This window comes from Nuphar pumila, chromosome 7 (genome assembly GCF_984573655.1).
Source record: "Nuphar pumila chromosome 7, dmNupPumi1.hap1.1, whole genome shotgun sequence".
Lineage (NCBI taxonomy): Eukaryota > Viridiplantae > Streptophyta > Magnoliopsida > Nymphaeales > Nymphaeaceae > Nuphar > Nuphar pumila.
The window spans coordinates 94,070,335-94,092,885 of record NC_143255.1 but is presented as its reverse complement, the minus strand read 5'-3'; the positions used below and the strand labels follow the sequence as shown (position 1 = coordinate 94,092,885).

The following is a 22,551-nucleotide window of genomic DNA, read 5'->3' as shown; positions in this document are numbered from 1 at the left end:
ATGGGTTAAAACAAGCTCCAAAGACTTGGCATGACAGATTTAGCAATGTAATGACTAGCTTAAATTTTCGTTCATATTATACTGACACTGCGTTATTTGTGAAAAGTGCAGGGTCCTCTGTAGTTATTCTACTACTATATGTTGATGATATGATCATCACTGGAAGTGATGAGCAAGGGATCCGTGATATTAAGAAAATTTTAAAAGAAAATTTTGACATGTCTGACCTTGGTTTCTTAAGATATTTTCTAGGTATTGAAGTTGCTTATTCTCCCCGAGGGTATATTCTCTCTCAGATGAAACTTGTGTTAAAATGTATCTCCTCCTAAAATCGTTGATGTAAATATTTATATATTATTTTCCTTTTGTTCACCCGATAAGGGTATTATTGTAAATTTCCTTTTTGCGCATATTCCAATAGGAATATGTTGTATCTTTTCTTTTTATTTTTTATCCCTTTTATTTTTTATTTTTATTTCTTTTCACCTTTTCACAAAAGGTGCATTGGGGATACCCCAATAGAGTCGTTGGGGGGGTCCCCAACGGTCACAAAAGTGACCGTTGGGGGCTCCCCAACGACTCCTTTGGGAGCCCCTTTGCACCCTCTTCTTCTTGTATAAATAGGGGTGATCCCCTCTTGTTTTTCCTAAGCTTGAGAGTCTCAAGCATTCGGTTCCTTCTATAAAATACATGTCATTGTGCATGTTTATTATTTTTACGCTTTTGCGTATTTGTTCAAGTGTTGTGAGAGTGCCTTCGTGCACATCTTTTCTATATTTTTTGTGCTCGTATGTGTATTGTCTTTTCATAGACAATTTTACATGGTATCAAAGCAAGGTTGATTATTGAAGATCGTGGGATTCTCCTTTTTTCGAGTGCCTCGAAAAACGTGCCTTCCGATCTTTGAAGTTTGAAGTGGTGGATCTTTCTTCTCAAATATTTTAGAAGAATCTTGTGCAAAGTTGGTGTTGGAAATATTGTGTTGGTACGCTTTTTTCTCTATCTCTTTTCTCTCTAATGGGCGAAAAAGAGTCCCATTTTGCTCTTGGTTTCAAATTAAATGGGTCCAACTATCATATTTGGGCCGGAAATATGGAGGCTCATATAAAAGGGAAAGGCCTATGGGGATATGTTCTTGGCACAATTCCGGAACCGGAACCCAAGATTACCATAGTAAAAGAAGGCGAAATCAAGATTCTTGAGGGAGAAGAAAGAACCAAAGCTCTTGAAGAATACTCCAAGAAATACGATGAATGGGAAATGAAGAATTTCAAGATTCTCTCATGGTTTTTCTCATCCGTAGAAACCGAGATTAATGCCAACATTATTAAATTCAAAAAGGCATCGGAAGCTTGGCATTATCTTGAAAAAATGTACACCTCAAGGGATCTCTCTCATAAGTATTACCTTCAAAAGAAGGCTATCTCTCTCTCCCAAGGTGAAATGACGATTAGGGAATACTTTGCCGATCTTTCCTCTATATGGGATGAGCTTGCAATGCTTGAACCAAAATGGAGTGGAGAGGCAATTGAGCTCCGTCATAAGCAACTTGAAGAAGATCGGTTCTTCAATTTTTTGAATGGGCTAAGGCCCGAATTTGAGCAAATAAGGTCATCTCTTCTCTCCTCTTTCTCTCCCCCTTCTCTTGAAGATGTTCTCACCAAGTTAAGTGGTGAAGAGACTCGTATGAATTTATGTAAACAAGGACCAAATGTCCTTGCGGTCCCTTGTAATATTGAAGAACATAGTGAGGTCAATGCCGTATCAAGACCCGGAAACAATGTAAGAACCTATCGTCCCCCTCATTTTAAATTCCAAAATCAAGGTGAAAATGGTGGTCAAAGAGGAAGAAGAGACTATAGCAAAACTATTTGTCATTTTTGTAAAGAACCGGGACACATCAAACCCGTATGTCCTAAATGGAAGAGACTTCTAGCTATGACTACCACTGGTGTACCACAGAAGGATGAGGCATCTTCGAGTGGGACCCTTTCTATAAATCAAATAGTGGAAGCTCTTCAACCTCTCCTCAAGGGATCTACCTCCGGTGCGGCCGTATCCACTTCTTCCCCTCCAGGTAAAATCTCTTGGCTTTTGGACTCTGGTGCATCTTTTCATATGTCCCCAAACTTTTTGTCACTTTCCGATTATTTGAAAAACAGTTCCCCATCTTATGTCTCCACTGCTGATGGAACCTCTCTTGAAATTAAAGGAATAGGTAATTTTGAAACTCAAGAGTTTTCTATTCCAAAAATCAGATTTATACCTAAACTTAACTTAAACCTCCTATCTGTTTCTCAACTCACGGACCATGGCTGTGATATTAAATTCTCTTGTGATAAATGCTTAATACAGGATCGCCAGTCCGGGAAATTGATTGGGGAAGGCTTTAGAAGAGGAGATCTATACTATATGGAATCTCTTCAAGTTCCAAAAGTTTTGTGTAATGTTGCCCGACATAAGGATATAAATGTATGGCACAAAAGACTTGGTCATCCTAATATCACCAAGTTATCATATTTACATTTTGCAAAAGACCTATGTAAAAGCTCCTTTTCTTGTAATGACTGCATTCTTGGAAAAATGCGAAGCTTACCTTTTGAGCAAAGAACTATGTTCTCTTCCAAAACTTTCGAAATTGTTCACTCAGATGTTTGGGGACCCGCACCTGGTGTTTCAAAAGGAGATTTTTCTTATTATGTAATATTTGTGGATGACTTTTCCCGATACTCGTGGATATATTTTCTTAAGTTTAAACATGAAGTGTTTTCATGTTTTAAAAATTTTCACTCAATGATTAAGAATCAATTCAATAGCAACATAAAGATTTTTAGAAGTGACTCTGGGGGAGAATATCTCTCCAATCAATTTAAGGTATATCTTGAGGATCACAGTATTATTCACCAAAGGTCTTGTCCTAAAACACCTCAACAGAATGGGTTGGCTGAAAGAAAACATAGGCACATTATTGAGACCACTAGGACTCTTCTTATATCTCAAAATATTCCTAAAAATTTTTGGGCCGAAGCAGCCCTTGCTTCTGTTTATTTAATAAATCGTCTACCATCTAGGTTATTAGGTAAAATATCTCCTTTTGAGATATTACATAAGCTTGAACCTGATTATAATAGGTTAAGAGTCTTCGGATGTAAGTGTTTCATACTTACGGATAAGAATGACAAGCTTTCACCCAAGGCTATCCCTTGTGCTTTTCTTGGTTATTCCGAAACTCAAAAAGGGTTTCGTTGTTACGATTTTCGAGAGGATAAGCTATATGTCTCTAGAAATGTAACATTTTTAGAAAATGAGAGTGGTTTTGAAAAAAATGTTTCTCAACAAGAAAATTTTGATTACTCCTTATTCGACTTGTTATCTAGTAATGATGACATATCCAGTGATGATGATGTATCATTAAACCATGATGAGGAAAATGATGAAGATATTGGTGAACATAATGATCCAGAAAGTAGAGTTCCAAGTGAGCCTATTACCTACTCTCGTAGAAACCAAGACACCTTTAGAAGTGCTATTGATCAATATAGTGAGCTTTTCACTCCTCTTGACCATAGAAGATCTGAAAGAAATAGAAGACCTCCAACTCGCTTTGTATCGTTTGATTCTTTTTCACCCCGATATAAGGCTTGTCTTAGTGCCATTCACTCTTATTTCGAACCAAGAAATTTTGAAGAAGCTAAAAAATGTATAGAATGGCAAGAAGCCATGCAAAGTGAACTTAATGCTCTTAAAAGGGCAGGAACTTGGGTTTTTCAAACTCTACCTATAGGAAAGAAAACTATAGGTTGTCGATGGGTCTTTAAAGTTAAAACTAAGAGTGATGGTTCTCTAGAAAGGTATAAAGCTCGCTTAGTTGCTAAATGGTATGGGCAAGAGTATGGAATTGATTACGAAGAAACCTTTGCCCCTGTAGCTCGGATGGTTACCGTTAGGTGTCTTATTACTATTGCATCTATTAAAAATTGGAACATTTTTCAAATGGATGTCAAAAATATTTTTTTAAATGGTGATCTTAACGAAGAAGTATATATGGATGCCCCACCAGGCATGATAATTCCTAAGGGTAAAGTTTTTTGTCTTCGTAAGGCTCTCTATGGCTTAAAGCAGGCCCCCCAAGCCTGGTATGATAGATTTACCAGTGTAATGTTGGAAAATGGTTTTTCATCGTGTTATACTGACACTGCTTTATTTACTAGAAAATCTAATGCAGGGATTGTAATTTTATTACTTTACGTTGATGACATGTTAATAACAGGTGATGATGTTCAAGGAGTCAAGGGTATTAAGTCCGTCTTGACTTCAAAATTTGAGATGTCAGACTTAGGTTTTCTGACATATTTTCTTGGAATTGAGGTTGCCTATTCGCAACGTGGTTATTTTCTATCTCAATCTAAACTTGCCTGCGAGATTATTGACAGGTCAGGTATTTCTGATGACAAAGTATGCGAAACTCTTGAAGTTGTGGGAGCAAAAATGAAGATTGACGACGGGGTTCCTCTAACCGATCCTACTCCTTACAGGCAGTTGGTAGGGTCTTTAATGTATCTTAGCATTACTCGACCCGACTTGTCACATGCTATACACATCGTCAGTCAGTTTCAGCATGCTCCTACAACCACTCATATGAGTGTTGTGCTCCGCATCATCAGATATTTGAAGGGAACGGTAAATAAGGGAGTATTTTTATCCTCATCCTCTGAATTGAAATTGCTTGCTTATACTGACTCAGATTGGGGAGGTGACCCTAGTAACCGTCACTCCACCACTGGTTTCTGTGTTTTCTTAGGTGAGTCCTTGATCTCATGGCGATGCAAAAAGCAACAAAAGGTCTCATTGTCATCCACTGAAGCCGAATATAGAGCCATGGCATCTACCACCATGGAAATTGTATGGATTCGAAGTCTTTTGGAAGATATGGGAGTGTTTATCAGAGAACCAACAAAGCTGTGCTGTGACAATAAAAGTGCAATTTATATTGCCAAGAATCACACCTTTCACGAGCGAACAAAGCATATAGAGATGGACTGTCATTATGTCAGAGAAGAATACTTGAAGAAGGTCATTGATCTTCCATACGTAACGTCTGAGTATCAGCTTGCTGACTTCTTCACCAAAGCTCTATGTTCGCCCAGATTTCATTTCCTCCTTGGCAAACTTGCGGTTATCACACCGTAAGTTTGAGGGGGGTGTTAAAATGTATCTCCTCCTAAAATCGTTGATGTAAATATTTATATATTATTTTCTTTTTGTTCACCCGATAAGGGTATTATTGTAAATTTCCTTTTTGCGCATATTCCAATAGGAATATGTTGTATCTTTTCTTTTTATTTTTTATCCCTTTTATTTTTTATTTTTATTTCTTTTCACCTTTTCACAAAAGGTGCATTGGGGATCCCCCAATAGAGTTGTTGGGGGGTCCCCAACGGTCACAAAAGTGACCGTTGGGGGCTCCCCAACGACTCCTTTGGGAGCCCCTTTGCACCCTCTTCTTGTATAAATAGGGGTGATCCCCTCTTGTTTTTCCTAAGCTTGACAGTCTCAAGCATTCGGTTCCTTCTATAAAATACATGTCATTGTGCATGTTTATTATTTTTACGCTTTTGTGTATTTGTTCAAGTGTTGTGAGAGTGCCTTCGTGCACATCTTTTCTATATTTTTTGTGCTCGTATGTGTATTGTCTTTTCATAGACAATTTTACAACTTGTTGCTGACATTTGTTCCAAGTCTGAAATTTCGGATGATAAGAAGACAGAAACCCCTGAGGTTATCAATGCAAAGCTAAGGCTGAAAGATGGGACACTTCTCGAGAATCCTACTCCCTACTGTCAACTCGTTGGGTCTCTGACATACTTATCCATCACTCGGCCAGACATAGCTCATGCAGTTCACTCCGTCAGTCAGTTTCAACATGCACCTACAACTGTGCACATGAGTGCAGTCTTAAGGATTGTCAGATATATTAAAAACACCATAACTAAGGGAGTTTTTCTTTCCTCTTCATCATCCCTTGATTTAATTGCTTATACAGATGCTGATTGGGGAGGAAATCCCAATGATAGAGTCTCAACCACTGGTTTTTGTGTTTTCTTAGGTGACTCTATGATTTCTTGGAGATGCAAGAAGCAGCATAAAGTGTTATTATCCTCAACTGAAGCGGAATATCGTGCAATGGCCACTACAACCATGGATCTTGTGTGGCTTAGAAGTCTCCTTTGTGATATGGGCATCGTCATCTCAATTCCTTCGAAGATGTGTTGCGATAACAAGAGTGCTATCTATATTGCAAGCAACCACACATTCCATGAGCGTACTAAACATATTTAGATGGATTGCCACTATGTCCGAGATGAATACCTAAAAGGAACCATAGCACTGCCCTACGTCACATCCGAGTACCAGTTGGCGGACTTCTTCACCAAAGCTCTTGCTGCTCCTCGTTTCATGTTTCTTCTCAACAAGCTTTCCGTTGTATCCCCGTAAAGCTTGAGGGAGGGTGTTAAAATATATGTAATATATATATATATATATATATTTATATATTTATATATTTATATATATATATATTTATATATATATATATATTTATCATACACTACCCGATAAGGGGTAGTTCTGTAAACTCGCCCAATAGGGACAATGTAGACTTTTTCTTTTTCTTCTTTTTTCCTTTTTTCTTTTCCTATTTTTTCTTATTTCTTTTTTGTTTTTTTTTTGTACCTTTTGTGCATTAAATGCACAGCCATTGGGGGGCCCAACAAAGAGTCGTTGGGCCCCCAACGGTCACAATTGTGACCGTTGGGAGCCCAACGACTCCTTGTTGGGACTCCCAATGGTCCCTCTCTCTTTCTTTTCTCTAACTCTCCCTCACTCCTCTCTTGCCTATAAATAAGTGGGGTCTCCCCCTTTGTAAGTGTGGCTTCTTCAAGCCTTTTAGTGCCTTTATAAGATTTTATGCTTTCTAGCCATTATTGGCTTTTGTGTATGTCCTCTTTTGGACTTGTTCTTTGATTTCTATGTGTGAATGCCCATTGTAGGACATACATTTCTTTTCCGCATATTTCATTACAATATTAACTCAAGTGATCTAAAAAAAAGAAAGTTCTTTCTTGAAAAAGTAATTTCTTCATTTTGCCAAGAATACAATCTTCACAAGTAAAACTTTCAAAATTACAAAATTTGTTTAGATTTAGAAAGTATTGAATTTTGGATATATATTAGGATGGTAAAGTCTCTTATACCATAAATTCAAATATACTTTTCGAACATTAAAATATAATGTATTTTCATAAATTTCCAAAAAATCCATGTAATATAGGCCTTCTTCCCTACGGCATTCCCCAATCAGCTTCCCTGACTGAGGATAGGAAAAATATTTAAATTTAATTTAGGAATAAATCTGACTTTTAGAATAACAAAATTTTTTAAAATTTGAAAAAATTTATTGAAATTCCCTATGCCTTTTATTTCAAGAGTTGTACCATCTGTAGTAAACGCATTGGACACACTTGAGTTACCAGGACATTCAGATAAAATATCACTATGAGGTGTCATGTGAAACGAGGCACCAGAATCAAGAAACCAAGGATTTTTACCAGGATCCGAGAAGGACGAGACAACAACTCCAATGGATGAAGATGCTCCTTTGAAAAATGGTTGAAGAGCTTCCATAAGTTGAGTCAGAGACATGCTTCCAACGGATGATTCTTGAGTAAGGGCAATGTCATTTGGCTCTTGAGGAGAGCTAATTGAAATGACTTTCTTCTCAATAACCATTCCAAGTTTGGGGCATTGGGGCGTTATGTGTCTAGGTTCACAACAAAAGTGGCAAATAACCTTTTTTTTATCATATTCATTTTCTTGTCTTCCATAGTGTGATGGTTTGTAAGTAAATATGTAATTCTTCGGTCTAAATACGACAAGGATTGAGTCATCCTCATTCTTGGTGGAGCGTTTTTTCAACTTATTCTCCTCTATACTTAGTTCTTCTATAGTGTCTTCAATTGAGAGAATTTTCCCCTTACTAAAAAGAACTGATTTGGTGGATTCAAATTCTGACCTCAATCTATTAATGAATTGGTAAAAATGCTCAGCATCTATTTGATTTTGACAGAGTTCTATATTTTCGGGGCAATGCCATAGAAGAGTCAACTCTTCCCAAAGCTCGGACAATTCATGATAGAATTCTCTAATACTATTGTACCCTTGAGTCATATTCCAGATTTTGTTTTGTAAATCGTACATGTGCAATATCCTTAAGGGAATACAGTCTCTTAAGACAATCTCATGCCTTATTTGCATGTTCAAATTTAGCAAGACTAGAACACCTTTTTATATAAACACAACTAATAAACTAAGATATAATCTTGGTATGCCTCATTCTTCATTTCTTCCATTTCTTCTCATAAGTGGTCATTGCCTTAGTTTTTTCAACCTCCATAAGAGGTAGTTCTCCTTCACCTTATACTTTGGTAAGGATTAGCTTGGGTTTCAGATTGATCTTATCTACTAGTCCCTATTTTCCCCATATGAGATGCTTTATGATTGAAGCTCATGTTATATAATTGAAATCATTGAGTTTTATGGGTTTATAGTAACATTTTCATTGTCATTCATTTTTAAAGGGCTAAGGAGGATAAAAAGAGAAGAAAAGAATAGAGAAGAGAAAGAAAGAAGAGAAGTAGACAAGATGAAGGACGCGAGCACTCCACCACCAAGTAAGCACTACTGATCTATCACTTGAAAAAGTATAATCACGATCACACGAGCACCTGCACAATCATGATCTCATGAACACTTGAATAAGAGTCACAAACGAGCTTTAACACCTCCAAGCTTTGAGTGGCACACTTTTTAAGGTAGCAATATAAAACAATGCAGCTTGACCACCGAGCTCCCATGCCATGTAATGAAATGGTGATATTCAAATATCACCACCAAAGACCACAAAATACACAAGTGGACAATCAACAAGAGAAACACTCACAATGGAGTTCACACACAAAACCCTCAAATGGGTATTCTCACAAAAGAGAAAAATATTATTTTATTAATAAAAGAAATGCAAGAAAATGCATTGTTACAAGTGAGGGGTTTCAACCCTTTTTATACACATCATGGAACACCAAAGAAACGTTGGAGCTGGTCCAAAGGCTCTAAATAGAGTCGTTGGATCTGCTCCAACGTCTCTATCTGACTAGTCAACATTATGTTGACTAGTTCAAATAGAACTAAAAAGCTAATTAAAAAGAAACTAAATCCTAATACTAACTAACCTAATACTTAATTATAATATATATATATATATACATAATATGAGAACTGAAAATATGAGAACTAATGTGTGAACCGCGATTTTCATGGATTTTTTGTTCTTTTCTCTTGAATCTAACTGTATAGATGTGATCTGCATGCTTGGGTTTATAAGAACCCGCTTTTGAATCGTCCAATTTTGATGCATAAACAAGATTATTTTAAGGCTTTAAATTCAATGGCATTCAAGCATTCAAAAATCACATTTTTTCATAAAAAATACACGATCCAATGGATGATTCCTAGAAAATTCACCATGCCAAGCACATCCACATGGTTGGATTTGCAAAAAAAGTGTTGGAAATGCCCATATTTTGAGTTCTCATATTTCTAGTAACTCATAGAATACATATGTACACATATATGTATATGTACATAATATATATACATACGTATCTATGTATATACATACAATTTAATAGTGGTCGTAATGGTAGTCAAGTGGTGGTGGTGGTGGTGGTGGTGATAATGGTGGTGGCGATCATCAGTGTTATCAGTATTGTAATGTATCGTAAGATATGATACAATGTATTGCAGTATCGCTGATCCATGCAATATGATACACCCCCTTGAATAGGAAAATGCAGCATATCGGACTGTATCGTATGATACATGCCGTATCGTAAGATACAACCTTTTTGTGCTGAAAATTTTCAAGCAATTTATTTTGAATCATTTTTCACTTTTAGTGACAACTTTTTATATAAATAAGACTTTAATAGAATCCTATTCACTTATTTCATAAGCTATGTGAACAAAAGAATAGAAATTTCTTCTTAATTTATTGTGATTAGTGAAGACAAAAAAGAAAAGAAGAGAAATATTATTATGGAAGAGCACACATTATTCAACTCTTGTGCTTATTGTAATTAGTGAAACTAATTAATGAAGACATTATGAAACTTCTCTTTTTTAATGCTTACTACTTAGAAATGACATTATTTTCTTTTTTTTTACTTTGCTCTTTTGGTATATGTAATGGATACATTGTTATAACATCGTAATTATAACTTTTATATTTGATAGTTATTACATATTTATTCATGCTCGATTTTCATAATTAAGTTTACTTAATATTGTAGTTTGACTAACATGTGTTTTAATTATCCCTGTGGTCATATTTTTAAAGATTTTAGTTATTTTAAATTTTACTTTATTTCTGTATTATGTGATTGCTATAATTTGTTAACTCAAAACTTTTTGCTTTTATTTATTATCTAATGTGACTCTTTAATAGTAAACCTTTTGTTTTGTAAGTTGTAAGTTTGTTACAATATCATTTCCTATGTTACAGTAGTACGTGTATGTTTAATTGTTCATAATGCTTAAATTTGATTTCTTTTTTTTCTATTTAATTCTCTGATTTTTGTGCATTTTTTTAAAATTTAATGAATTTTAAAACAAGGTTGTTTTTGTATCTTACGATACGGTATGATTCACCCGTATCACCAGCCCTTCCGATACGGATTCTGATACGATAATTACAACGTTGGCGGTCGTGATGGTAGTGAAGAGTGGTGACCATCAATATTATCAGTATTGTATCATGCACCGTGTCACATTGTTGGCCTGAGGGTCAAGACGATATAGCTCACTATATAGCCTTGTCACAGTTATTGGGTCGTATCAGCCATACTGTACAAAACATGGTTGTATTGTATTGTATTGTATCGTACTATATGGCCCATATAACAGTAAACATTTTTTTGTTAGTTATTAGTTTATTACAATATCGTTTCACATGTTTTGGTAGTGCATGTATATGGTTAATTGTTGATAAAGCTTAAATTTGATTTCTTTTTTTATTGCTTCTATGATTTTACCTAAAACTTTCTAATTTTTTGTGCATTTTTTTATTTTTCAAAATTTTTAAATGAGGTTTTAATTTGTGTCTTACAATATGATACAGTATGGTACAATACACTTGTATCTTAAGCCCTTCTAATATGCTTTTTAAGTGTTTACAACATTGGTGGTGGTGGTGAAGAAGCAGTGGTGGTAGTGCTGGTGTAGTAGTGGCAGTAAAGAAGTGGTGGCGGTGAAGGAGGTGGTGCTGATGGTGGTGGAATGGAAGAGAATTAGTAGCAATAGAAAGAGAAAATAGGTCCCCCTTGTTTTTAAAAAAAGAGGTGCCTTCTCTTTATATTTATGAAAACATGTTAAAAAATAAGAAATAAAACCAAGCACAAAAACTGCTATTTAAAATAAATATAAATAGCAAGAAGATATTTATAGAAACATCCAAACAGAGGGGTAAGTCAAACACTTCACTCAGCTCTACACGTCCATGTCAACACTATAAGATACAGGGCACTTCATGAACTCAATGAATGTGCTGGACAACGTCACCACTGTGCCCAAGGGCCAAAACTTAAATTTATCGCTTTTACAATACCGAATCTTGATTTTATTGTTGATTGCCATTTTTATTTTTATCACTTGTCATTGGCATGCCTTTTCTTAGACAACTTATTAGACAACTTAAATAGGTCTATCATTTTTATTTTTATCACTATGGAAGCTATACATCTTCTTAGACAACTTATTGAAAGATATAGAGAGAGGAACAAAGATTTGCATATGGTTTTTATTGATTTAGAGAAGGCATACGATAGAGTACCTAGGGACGTTCTCTGGTGGACAATGATGAAGAAAGGTGTTTCTCTCAAGTACATTAGTATAATTAAAGATATGTATGAAGGAGTAGTAACCAATGTCCGCACTTGTGGAGGGGTGACAACCAATTTTCCGATAACGGTTGGGTTACATCAAGGATCTGCTTTAAGCCCTTTCCTATTTGCGATAGTGATGGATGAGCTTACGAGATCAATTCAAGAAAATGTACCGTGGTGTATGTTGTTTGCTGATGATATTGTTTTGATTGATGAGTCTAGAGCTGGGGTTAATGCTAAGTTAGAATTATGGAGACAGACATTGGAAGCTAGAGGTTTTAAGTTGAGTAAGAGTAAGACTGATTATATGGAATGTCGATTTAGTAAGCAACGAAGTAGTGATGGGAGTGTAGTGAAGCTTGGTGAGCAAGATATACCGGTGAATGATTATTTCAAATATTTGGGATCCATCATTCAAAAGTATGGAGAAATTGATGGAGATGTAAATCATAGGATAAAGGTTGGGTGGATGAAATGGAAAAGTGCTACTGGAGTGCTGTGCGATCGTAGAATGCCATTGCGGTTGAAGGGAAAGTTTTATAGGACGACTATTAGACCCGCTTTACTATATGGTACGGAATGTTGGGCTGCCAAGAGACATCATATTCAAAAAATGAGTGTAGCTGAGATGCGGATGCTTAGATGGATGTGTGGAAATACAATAAAAGATAAGATTCGGAACGAAGAGATACGTAAGAAGGTAGGTGTTGCACCCATTGAAAATAAGATGCGAGAGAATCGTTTACGGTGGTTTGGACATATTCGGCGAAGGCCTAATGATGCTCCAGTTAGAAGGTTGGAGAAATGGGAAAATATATTAGTTAAAAGAGGTCGGGGTAGGCCTAGGAAGACTTGGATGGAGATGATAGGAAAGGATATGAATGCTTTGAACCTCACCGAGGACATGGCGTTGGATAGAAATGATTGGAGGAAAAGGATTCATGTGGAAGACCCAAAATGAATTTCTTTTTTGGTTCATATCGCTGACCCCAATTGTTTTGGGATGAAGGCGTAGTTGTTGTTGTTGTTGTTGTTGTCATTGGCATGCCTTTTATCTGTATTTCTTAATAATCTTGTGTTCAGTTGGTCATCCATGATTAGTCAGTACAAATTTGGAATCTGATACTCGTTCATAAATTTGATAATTAAACAATTTATTATCAATTAAAAATACAGTGTCTGTCCTGTGTCTGTATAGCATTTATTGCATGGATAATGCAAATGCATGTTCCTTTGCTAGCGGTTTTTCAGTTTTATAACAGCATTGAAGCTTCAAGAATCTGGCATGAGATTCAGCAAAGTGATACAGAAACTTGAACAATAAATAGATGCCGGCCCAACCCTGCCTAAAACTCACACAAATCCTTGGCTGGAAGGCAGATTGAACAGTAATAATTCAGGAAGATAGATAGATTCTGAACATGGTATAGAAAAGCACATTGGCCATAAAGAATGATCTCGCATTTACAGAGACAAGTAGGACTACTATAACAGATGCATGTAACAGTAATAATTAAAAATTCACCTCCCACCATAGAGAAGAAACCCAAGGGCTGCAAACAATGAGACGCCTGTCAAAATACACAAGCAATGGTGGTGAGAGGCACATGCCCAAAATAAACCAACTAAACAGATTCAATACTTTATACACATGGTGACAACATCATACAATTGGATCCAATAGACAGCATTTTCCACTCTTAAAAACACAAACCTGCAAAGAAAAGCTTGGACAGGGTGACCACAAAAGGAGCAGGCTTCCACCACATAACTAACCACAATGCTATCTGGCAGCAAAGGAAAAAAAAGAAAAAAGAAAATACAGGTCATGCATCCAGAAAATGAAGACTTGAAATTGTATTTTCAAGTCATGTAAAAGCATCCTTCCACCATAATCAACAAATGAATTTAAGTTAATAGCAGAGGAAGTTTCATTCTCATGTGTGACATCCATAACTTATAATATTAAAGAAATATTACATAGAACTATCATAAGCAAATATATTTACACTTAACATGAAGAGAACTTGCCAAAATTTTGAAATGAACTAGGACGAATGTGATTACACTTTCAAGTGGAACCGAAACAGTTCTTTGCGGACCCAATAGGATATATTCCTTCGAGAGTAGTGAACAGCATTATGTCATACGTATAAATGGACATCCAGCTAGAGTGACAAAAAATCATGTGTACTATTTTGGGCCATCTGGTTATATGATTGATATCAATATTGCCTGTAATATATAGGATCTCTATGTGCTTCTTCGAAATCCCTAGGTTCTGTGTACGAGTGAATGACGCTTAGACATGCTCTATATTTTGGTGAAAAGGACTCATATGAGATGAACCTACAAGGGGGTCTTCTTGATCTTTCGGTTCTACGAAGATTTCCTTCACTTGAAGGGGTAGACTCACTATCATATCTTTCAATGGAACTTCTAAAAATATTCCTATCTCTATGAGAGTAGGTTATAGGATCTCTATGTGGTTCTTCATTGATGTGTTGATCAGAATGAGTTAACTCCCAAAACAATTTCTGCTTATGACACCAGGAAGTGGATGTCTTCCCAACCTCACTTTGTTTCATTCCATCAAGCCATGCAACCATGGGAAGACTACTGCTTGGTTAGTGAACAGTTTCATCTACTAATGCATGACAAAACTAAAGGGGTTCCCATGAGTAGTTAAATGCATTGTGGCTTGAGAATAATATCATGTCAACAAAATGGGCTTCATAAATAATGAAAGCGTCACAAGCAAATAGGCACACTATAATCTCTATCTTTTTCCCAACTACTCATCAATAACCTAAGCAGCAGCATCTTATCTTTTTCAAATGAAATAATGCATCAACTATCCCCAAAAGCACAGTTTCTTTTAAGCAATTAACCAAAGAGATCATAAGCACCGGCCTTACCACCTATTCAGCAATTAGAGATGATGTCTCATTCATAAAGAGGTTAATGTCCTTTATATTTGGCCAAAGTCTTCACAAAACTTTTTTTTTTGCAAAAGGCCCTGCTGAACTTATAGCAGTTGCCTTCATTATTAACCCAAAACCAGCTATGGTCTTGACCATCATGAACTTACGATAAGCAGTTGACTTCATTCTATGTGAACGAGATAGTATAAACATTTTCTTAATAATCATCAATGTATGCTTTCACACACTGTCACATGGATACAGATGTGGGAGCGGGACACGATGCGGATTCGATTGGTACAATTGGATAATTTTCAATAATTAGGACGGGGACAGGCTGTAGACACACATAGATGTATGCATGTGTGTGCTTGTACAAACCAACAATTCTAAATTGCTATAATTAAGAAGGTCAAATAATGAAAGTAAATTGAAATTGAAATGTAATGTAACTGATGACAAATTTTAAAAGAAAAAGAATTCAAGTGAATATGAAATAAGCAAATAAGATCATAAAAGAAAGTAGATAAAGTTAATGATACAATGTTGACCATGTGAAACTGGTTTGACTGTGTCCACGAAGCATCATGTTGATATGGGATACACATGATAAGTGAAGTGTCTGCGTGACATAACTTTCACATGCTTTCTCCTTAGCTTCTATCTTTTACTGATTCACCAAATTAACCGTATCACCCCTAAACAACTTTAGGAAGCCAACCATGCTCAACCTAGCTCAGCCTCATACACATCACAAACAAAACCATCACAACCAAGCTTCTTTATATCGATGATTTTCTATAGTTATTTCATACAAACAATTTCTTCCTATAAATTATCTAAACCAACGTTATCAATAACATATTGTATTTACAATATGATACATTGTATCACAATGTCAGCACTTAGGCTGATAGCCTGATACAATAACCAAACTATGAACACAATCCTAATTGTGGGTGCATTTTGCAAATTGGATTGAACCCTTGCTCCATTTCACCCTATTTTAAGCATGGGCTATTGTGGTAGCAAGATACAACACAAGTTCAAGAATAGGATAGGGTCAGTGTTATTAAAAATTACAAAAAGAATATACAAGAAATGGATGACTACAATTTCACTAAGTATGGGGCACCAAAATGTTGGGGTTTAACTTAGCATGTGAGTTATGTGGCATTTTCCCTAAACGCAAAAACTTTTCTCTTCTCTCATTCTTGACATCATGATATTTTCTAAAACATGTCTACTTTATGTACAATATGTTTGGGCCATTTTTGCCAACATTTGAGACCTAAAAGAGTGACAAATAAACCTAACAGATAGTTCTTGACTTTATGTGCACAAATCAACAACCTGCAGTTCTCTAGCCACTGTCTAGGACATCACACCCCAAATTAAGTGTCACCCAACATCTTTTCTGTGTCACATGGGTGCGGGTGCGGGTGCGGGTGCGGGTGCTGGTGCGGGTGCAGGTGCGGGGATTCGGCACTTCCAAAAAACCCGGGTGCGGGGGTGCGGCAGGGGCAAAAATGTAATATATATATAAAGGGGGTTGGGGGAACACGCGGGTTTTTTCAAATTTCGCAGCTGTCAGCTGCTGACAGAACAGCAGATGACAGAACAGCAGCTGACAGACAGCTGCTGTCAGCATAATTTTAAAAAAAAAAAAATCGCAGCCCATTTGGGCAAATTTAAAAAAAAAAATGGACCTAAATGATCCTGGGTGCGGTCAACGCACCCAGAATCGGGTTGACCGCACCCGGTGCCGCACCCGCACCCGCACCCGCGTTGAGTCGCGTCGACGCGGGTGCGGCACCCTGCTAGCCGAATCCCTGTGACATAGCATCTTTTCTACCTAAACACCACTTTTATTTGTTTAAAATAATCAACCCAGAAAGGATGTACTTTCTAATGTTAGGATGAATTTATAAATAAGAAGCTCCCATCTATCTCTTTTTACTTTTAAAAACTTTGTCTTATATTTACTTGTTATAAATTTTACTACAAATAAATAAAAATAATCCCCTTTTTAACAAGGGAGGTTATCTTTGATCTTTTCTCTTCCAATTTATCTTGTTCTTCCTCTCTCTCTCTCTCACGAGCTCTTCTTCTCCCAATTAATGCTTCTCCTCTTCTTGGTGAACCACCATGATTAGAAGGCTGCCATCTTGGTTTCATGGGGAGGCATCTGATAAAACAGCTTTTGGGTTGGGTACTTTACCTTGAATACCGAGAAAGAGGAGGGGAGAAGAGAGGAGAGACTTTCTTGGAATCGGCAGCCACTGTTTTCTGTGTGCTGCACTAAAACATCATTAGTATATAAAATAGGTTTACAATGATATTTTTACAATGGCAAGATTGCCCCTGGTTAGTAATGTACAATACACGTGAACACGTGAATCTATTCTGTATGGATATGGATCCAGTACTAGATCCATATCCGATCTATATTCTAATACCCTCCCTCAAGTTGTGCATGGGATTGAACCATGTGCAACTTGTTCTTCAGATACCAAAAGCGGTTGCTTGTGAGACCTTTTGTGAACATGTCAGCAACTTGGTCTTCTGAAGGCACATAGACCGGTTCAATCTCTTTGTCAGCTATCTTTTGTCTGATGAAATGTTGATCAATCTCAATATGTTTGGTCCGTCCATGATGAACAGGATTGAACGCAATTTGTACAGCACTTCTATTATCACACATGAGGGTTGAACTTGAGATACTCTCTCCCATTTCTGTAAGGAGATGTCTAACCCATGTTACTTCTGCTGTGGTAGCTGCCATAGATCTATATTCTGCCTCCGTGCTAGACCTTGCCACAGCTTTTTGCTTTCTGCTACTCCATGAGATAAGATTGCTTCCAATGAAAACACAGTATCCTGAAACCGACCTTCTTTCATCTGGGTCTCTTGCCCAGTCTGCATCTGTATAGGCCAATATGTCATGTTTCGGTATTGTCCATGAAGATTGAGCATATTTGAGGCCATCACCCACCGTGCCTTTTAGATATCGGAGAATACGCTTGACGGCATCCATATGACCAGTCTTTGGTTCATGCATAAACTGAGATACTTGATTTACAGAATATACAATATCTGGTCTAGTAAAAGTAAGATACTGTAACATCCCCACTAAACTGCGATACTTGCTTGTATCAGGATACAACTCGCCATCACAAATGCTGAGTTTTTGATTGACAACACTGGGTGTGGGCACAGGTTTGCAATCTGTCATTCTTGCTTTGGCCAAAAGATCAAGATTGTATTTGTGTTGAGTTAATGACATTTCCCCATCCTGTCTGTCCACCTCTACACTAAGAAAATACCTTAGTTTTCCGAGATCTTTCATCTTAAATCGCATACTCAGCAAAACTTTAATTTGTTGAATATGCTCTGGAGCATTACCAGTGACCACTATATCATCAACATATATAAGTAAGAAAACTACAGTGGTTTCATCCTTGTATATGAATAAAGAATGATCTAGTTGGGAACGAATAAAACCGTGGTTCTGAATCTCTGAGGAGAAGCTTTCAAACCATGACCGGGAGGCTTGTTTTAAACCATATAATGCTCTGGTTAATTTACATACATATGCTTTTGGGTCTCCCTCTGCATAACCTTGAGGTTGCTCCATATAGACCTCTTCTTTTAAGTCCCCATGAAGAAATGCATTTTTGACATCAAGCTGACTAAGGCTCCACCCATGCTCAATGGCCAGGCCGAGGATAATGCGAATGGTTCCCATTTTCACTACTGGGCTGAAGGTCTCATCATAATCTTCACCATATTCTTGGGTGAAACCTTTGGCAACAAGACGTGCCTTGTATCGTTCAATGCTCCCATCCGGTTTATATTTAATTTTATACACCCATTTTGAGCCAACAACATTTTTATCTGGGGGACGACCAACTATCTCCCATGTTCGACACTCATGAAGTGCCTCTATTTCCTCATTCATCGCCTCAATCCATTTGTCAGATTGAACAGCTTGACAAAATCCAAGTGGTTCTTCATGTTTTTCAACCTTGGATAGGAAAATCTGAAAATCCATAGAGAAGTTATCGTAACTTACCCATTTTTCAATTGGGTGCCTTATCCTGCTTGATCTTCTTGGGGCCTCCACGTTATTGGGGAATGTCATGTGTTCTCCAACAGGTGCATCTGTTTGCGCTCTAGGTCTTCTGGTGTAGACATTCCCTTTGTATCTCTGACATTCTGTTTCCGACACCTTATCTGAAACCGTCTCATTATGTATGTCTTCAGGAGCCAAAGTGGTACATTCAGCAGCATGTGAAATAAGTTCAGCACTGAGCCATGGATTATACCAATTATCAGCCATATCACCATATTCACGATCATAATTAGCTTTATTTTCTGGAAAGCTATTTTCATCAAAGACAACATTTCTGAAAATTCTGATCCTTTTATTGATGTGGTCATAACACCTGTACCCTTTGTGTTCATCTGCATAACCTACAAACTGGCATATAGAGGCTTTGTCTTGAAATTTGTTTCTCATGGATTTGTCAACATGTACATAACATGTGCATCCAAAAACTCGTAACTCATCATAATTAGGCTGCATACCAAAGAGAACATAATAGGGAGACTGATTTTCAAGGATAGGCATAGGAAGACGATTTATCACATGAGTGGCAGTATGAAAAGCTTTTGTCCACAGGTTGATGGGCAAATTACAACAATGCATCATACTCATTGCACTTTCCACAATATGTCTGTGTTTACGTTCAGCAATTCCATTTTGTTGTTGAGTATACGGGCAAGAAACTCTACGATGTATCCCATTATCTTTGAGGAAATCTAAAAATTCTTTGGAGGAATACTCACCACCTCCATCACATTGGAGAATTTGAATATTTTGGGAGAATTGATTTTTAACATAGGCATGAAAGTGACGAAAGATAAGAAAAACCTCTGATTTGTGTTTCATGAAGAATATCCAGGTAAAACGGGAAAAACTGTCAATAAAAGATACATAGTATTTACTTCCAGAAGAAGAAGGATTGGGAGCTGGACCCCAAACATCAGAACATATCATCTCAAAAGGAATAGAAGATCTTTTATTTATTTGATGAAAGGGAAGTACATGACTCTTGCAAACTTGACAACTGGAACACATTTTATTCTTTAATGAAACCGAAACAGACTCTGAAAGAAAACCATTGGACACTAACTTTTCAATAAAGACTTGACTACAATGACCAAGACGAGAATGCCAGAGATCTGGCTTATTACATTTGGACAAACTTAGGACATTTTCAGAAACGTGATCAGACTTGGGCTTCAAGACACTGGAGGCTGGATCTTCATTGAAGACATACATGTTTCCACGTCGCTCTCCTTTAGCGAACATCTCCTTCGTTTGAAGATCCTTGACAAAGACAGAAGTAGGAGTAAATTCCACAGATGAATTGGTAGAGTCAACAAGTTTAGATACAGAGACAATGTTTTTCTTTATATTTGGTGCATGAACAACATCAGATAAAGAAATAGATGACTCAGTCAAAGGAATAAGGACATTGCCTATGTTTGAAATAGGGTGGTGAGTCCCATCTCCAGTTACAATATTAGATTTTCCAAAATAGGGAACCAAAGTAGAGAATTTACCTGCATTGCCAGTAACATGAGTCGCTGCCCCGGAGTCAACATACCATATTCCATCATCATTCTGTTTCAAGTTCAAATTGGCCATCGCAGATAGGAGAAGATCCTTAGCATCATCACTGACTCGAAAGGTACCTGCAGTTTCTGGTGTAGCAATATTTCTATTATTTTGCGATCTGTTTCGATTCTGCGGGTTGAACCAACAATTGGCTTTGATGTGACCCCGTTTATTACACTGATAGCATGTGGGAACATTCCTTGAAAAACTAGCTGTGGAATTTGGTGTGGGTAGTAATCCGCGTCCACCCTGGATGGCAGTTCCCCTGCCTCTGCCACGTCCTCCTCGTGCTCGATCAACTATCATCCCTGTGGCAAGAATCTCATGCGTAGATGATTGTCCAGCTGAAGTATCAGACATGCTCTTCAGAGTCATTTCGTATTGAAGCAGTTTGGCACGTAATTCCTCAAAATTGAGTAAAGTAGGTAAGCACAATAAGGAGGTCACAAGGACGTGATATTTTGATCCCAAGGCATTCAATGTTTGTTGCACCTTTTCTTTATCTGATACTGGATATCCAACCATGGCTAACTGGTCCGTAATACTTTTAACTTGATTTAAGAATTCAATAATGCTCATTGCCCCCTTTCTTAACATCTGAAATTTGCGTTTGAGAAACAACACTTTAGCCTCTGATATCTGGGAATATGTCTGAGCTAAAACCTCCCACAAAACTTTGGATGTGCAATCATCAGGAATGGAAATCAATATCGCTTGAGATAATGTGGAAGTAATGTATGCAACAAGAGCCTGATCGCGCTTCATCCAAGAAACAAATGCAGGATTGCGAATAGTACTCGGCAATCCTCCATCTTCTTTGGTTTCGGTTATGATAAATTCTGGAGGTATAGGAGTAGACCCATCCAAGTGGCCTGAAAGGTCTTGACTACGAATAAAAGGAGCAATTTGCCTTTTCCAAGTCAGGTAGTTGTTGGTAGTCGATTTTTCTGAAACTAGCTGTCCAAGAAAGCTGGAAGAAAGACCCGAATTTCCTGAAGTATCCATTGGTAGCTGGTTGACAACGGGAAGACACGGCTTGCCTGAAGTATTAATGACTGAAACTGAAATGAAAACACTTGTGGCTGAAGCAGAAAGAGATAAAATAGGCGTGACAGGAAAGAAAAATTCCAGAAGTAGAAAGAACAAGGACTAGAGATAAAATAGGCGTGACAGGAAAGAAAAAAAAAATTCCAGAAGTAGAAAGAAAAAGGACTCGATTCCTGTTGTAGAACAAAGGGCTCGACTGAAGTAACAAGAAGAAAAGGGAAAACGACAGAGCAATGCAAGGCTAAGTAGAAGAGAATAAAGCAGTCTGACAAAGTAGTTTTCAGACCAACAGGCGTGACAGAGATGAAGTATTTCAGAAGTAAAATAGGCGTGACAGATAAATGAAATATTTCAGAAGTAAAACAGGCAGGCGTAAATATTTCAGAAGTAAAACAGGCAGGCGTAAATATTTCAGAAGTAGAACAGGCGTGACAGAGAAAAGGATAAAACAGGCGTGACCTGTTTGTAAACTTGACTGAAGATCGGCCCTCTGAAGAGAAGAATGAGCAGGCCCTTTACAGGAACTCGGCCCTCTGAAGAGAAGAAGGAGCAGGCCCTTTCACGATCCCAGATGAAGATATCTTTACGCCCAGACCAATCGCTGCTCTGATACCATGATAAAACAGCTTTTGGGTTGGGTACTTTACCTTGAATACCGAGAAAGAGGAGGGGAGAAGAGAGGAGAGACTTTCTTGGAATCGGCAGCCACTGTTTTCTGTGTGCTGCACTAAAACATCATTAGTATATAAAATAGGTTTACAATGATATTTTTACAATGGCAAGATTGCCCCTGGTTAGTAATGTACAATACACGTGAACACGTGAATCTATTCTGTATGGATATGGATCCAGTACTGGATCCATATCCGATCTATATTCTAATAGCATCAGCCAACCT

The 22,551-nt window shown here is 37.2% G+C and overlaps 1 protein-coding gene and 1 long non-coding RNA gene across 5 annotated transcripts in view; one reads left to right on the top strand and one right to left on the bottom strand.

The window, feature by feature from the left end:
* The window catches only part of LOC149832504 (tobamovirus multiplication protein 3-like), a 51,410-nt gene that overhangs the window by 16,344 nt on the left and 12,515 nt on the right, over positions 1-22,551 (bottom strand). For all 4 annotated transcript variants that reach the window (XR_016433347.1, XM_090014540.1, XM_090014541.1 and 1 more), the window contains exons 6-7: positions 13,711-13,783; positions 13,522-13,567 (exon numbers count right to left, since the gene is read on the bottom strand). Coding sequence is in view for 3 of the 4 variants with exons in the window: in XM_090014540.1 (XP_089870666.1) it covers positions 13,522-13,567; positions 13,711-13,783 (119 nt within the window). In the remaining variant the exon portion in view is untranslated. The remainder of the gene's footprint in view (positions 1-13,521; positions 13,568-13,710; positions 13,784-22,551) is intronic.
* Positions 1-22,551, top strand: part of LOC149832505 (uncharacterized) — a 49,310-nt gene that overhangs the window by 16,347 nt on the left and 10,412 nt on the right. The window contains exon 2 of the long non-coding RNA XR_016433348.1: positions 8,637-8,729. This is a non-coding gene — a long non-coding RNA (uncharacterized LOC149832505). The remainder of the gene's footprint in view (positions 1-8,636; positions 8,730-22,551) is intronic.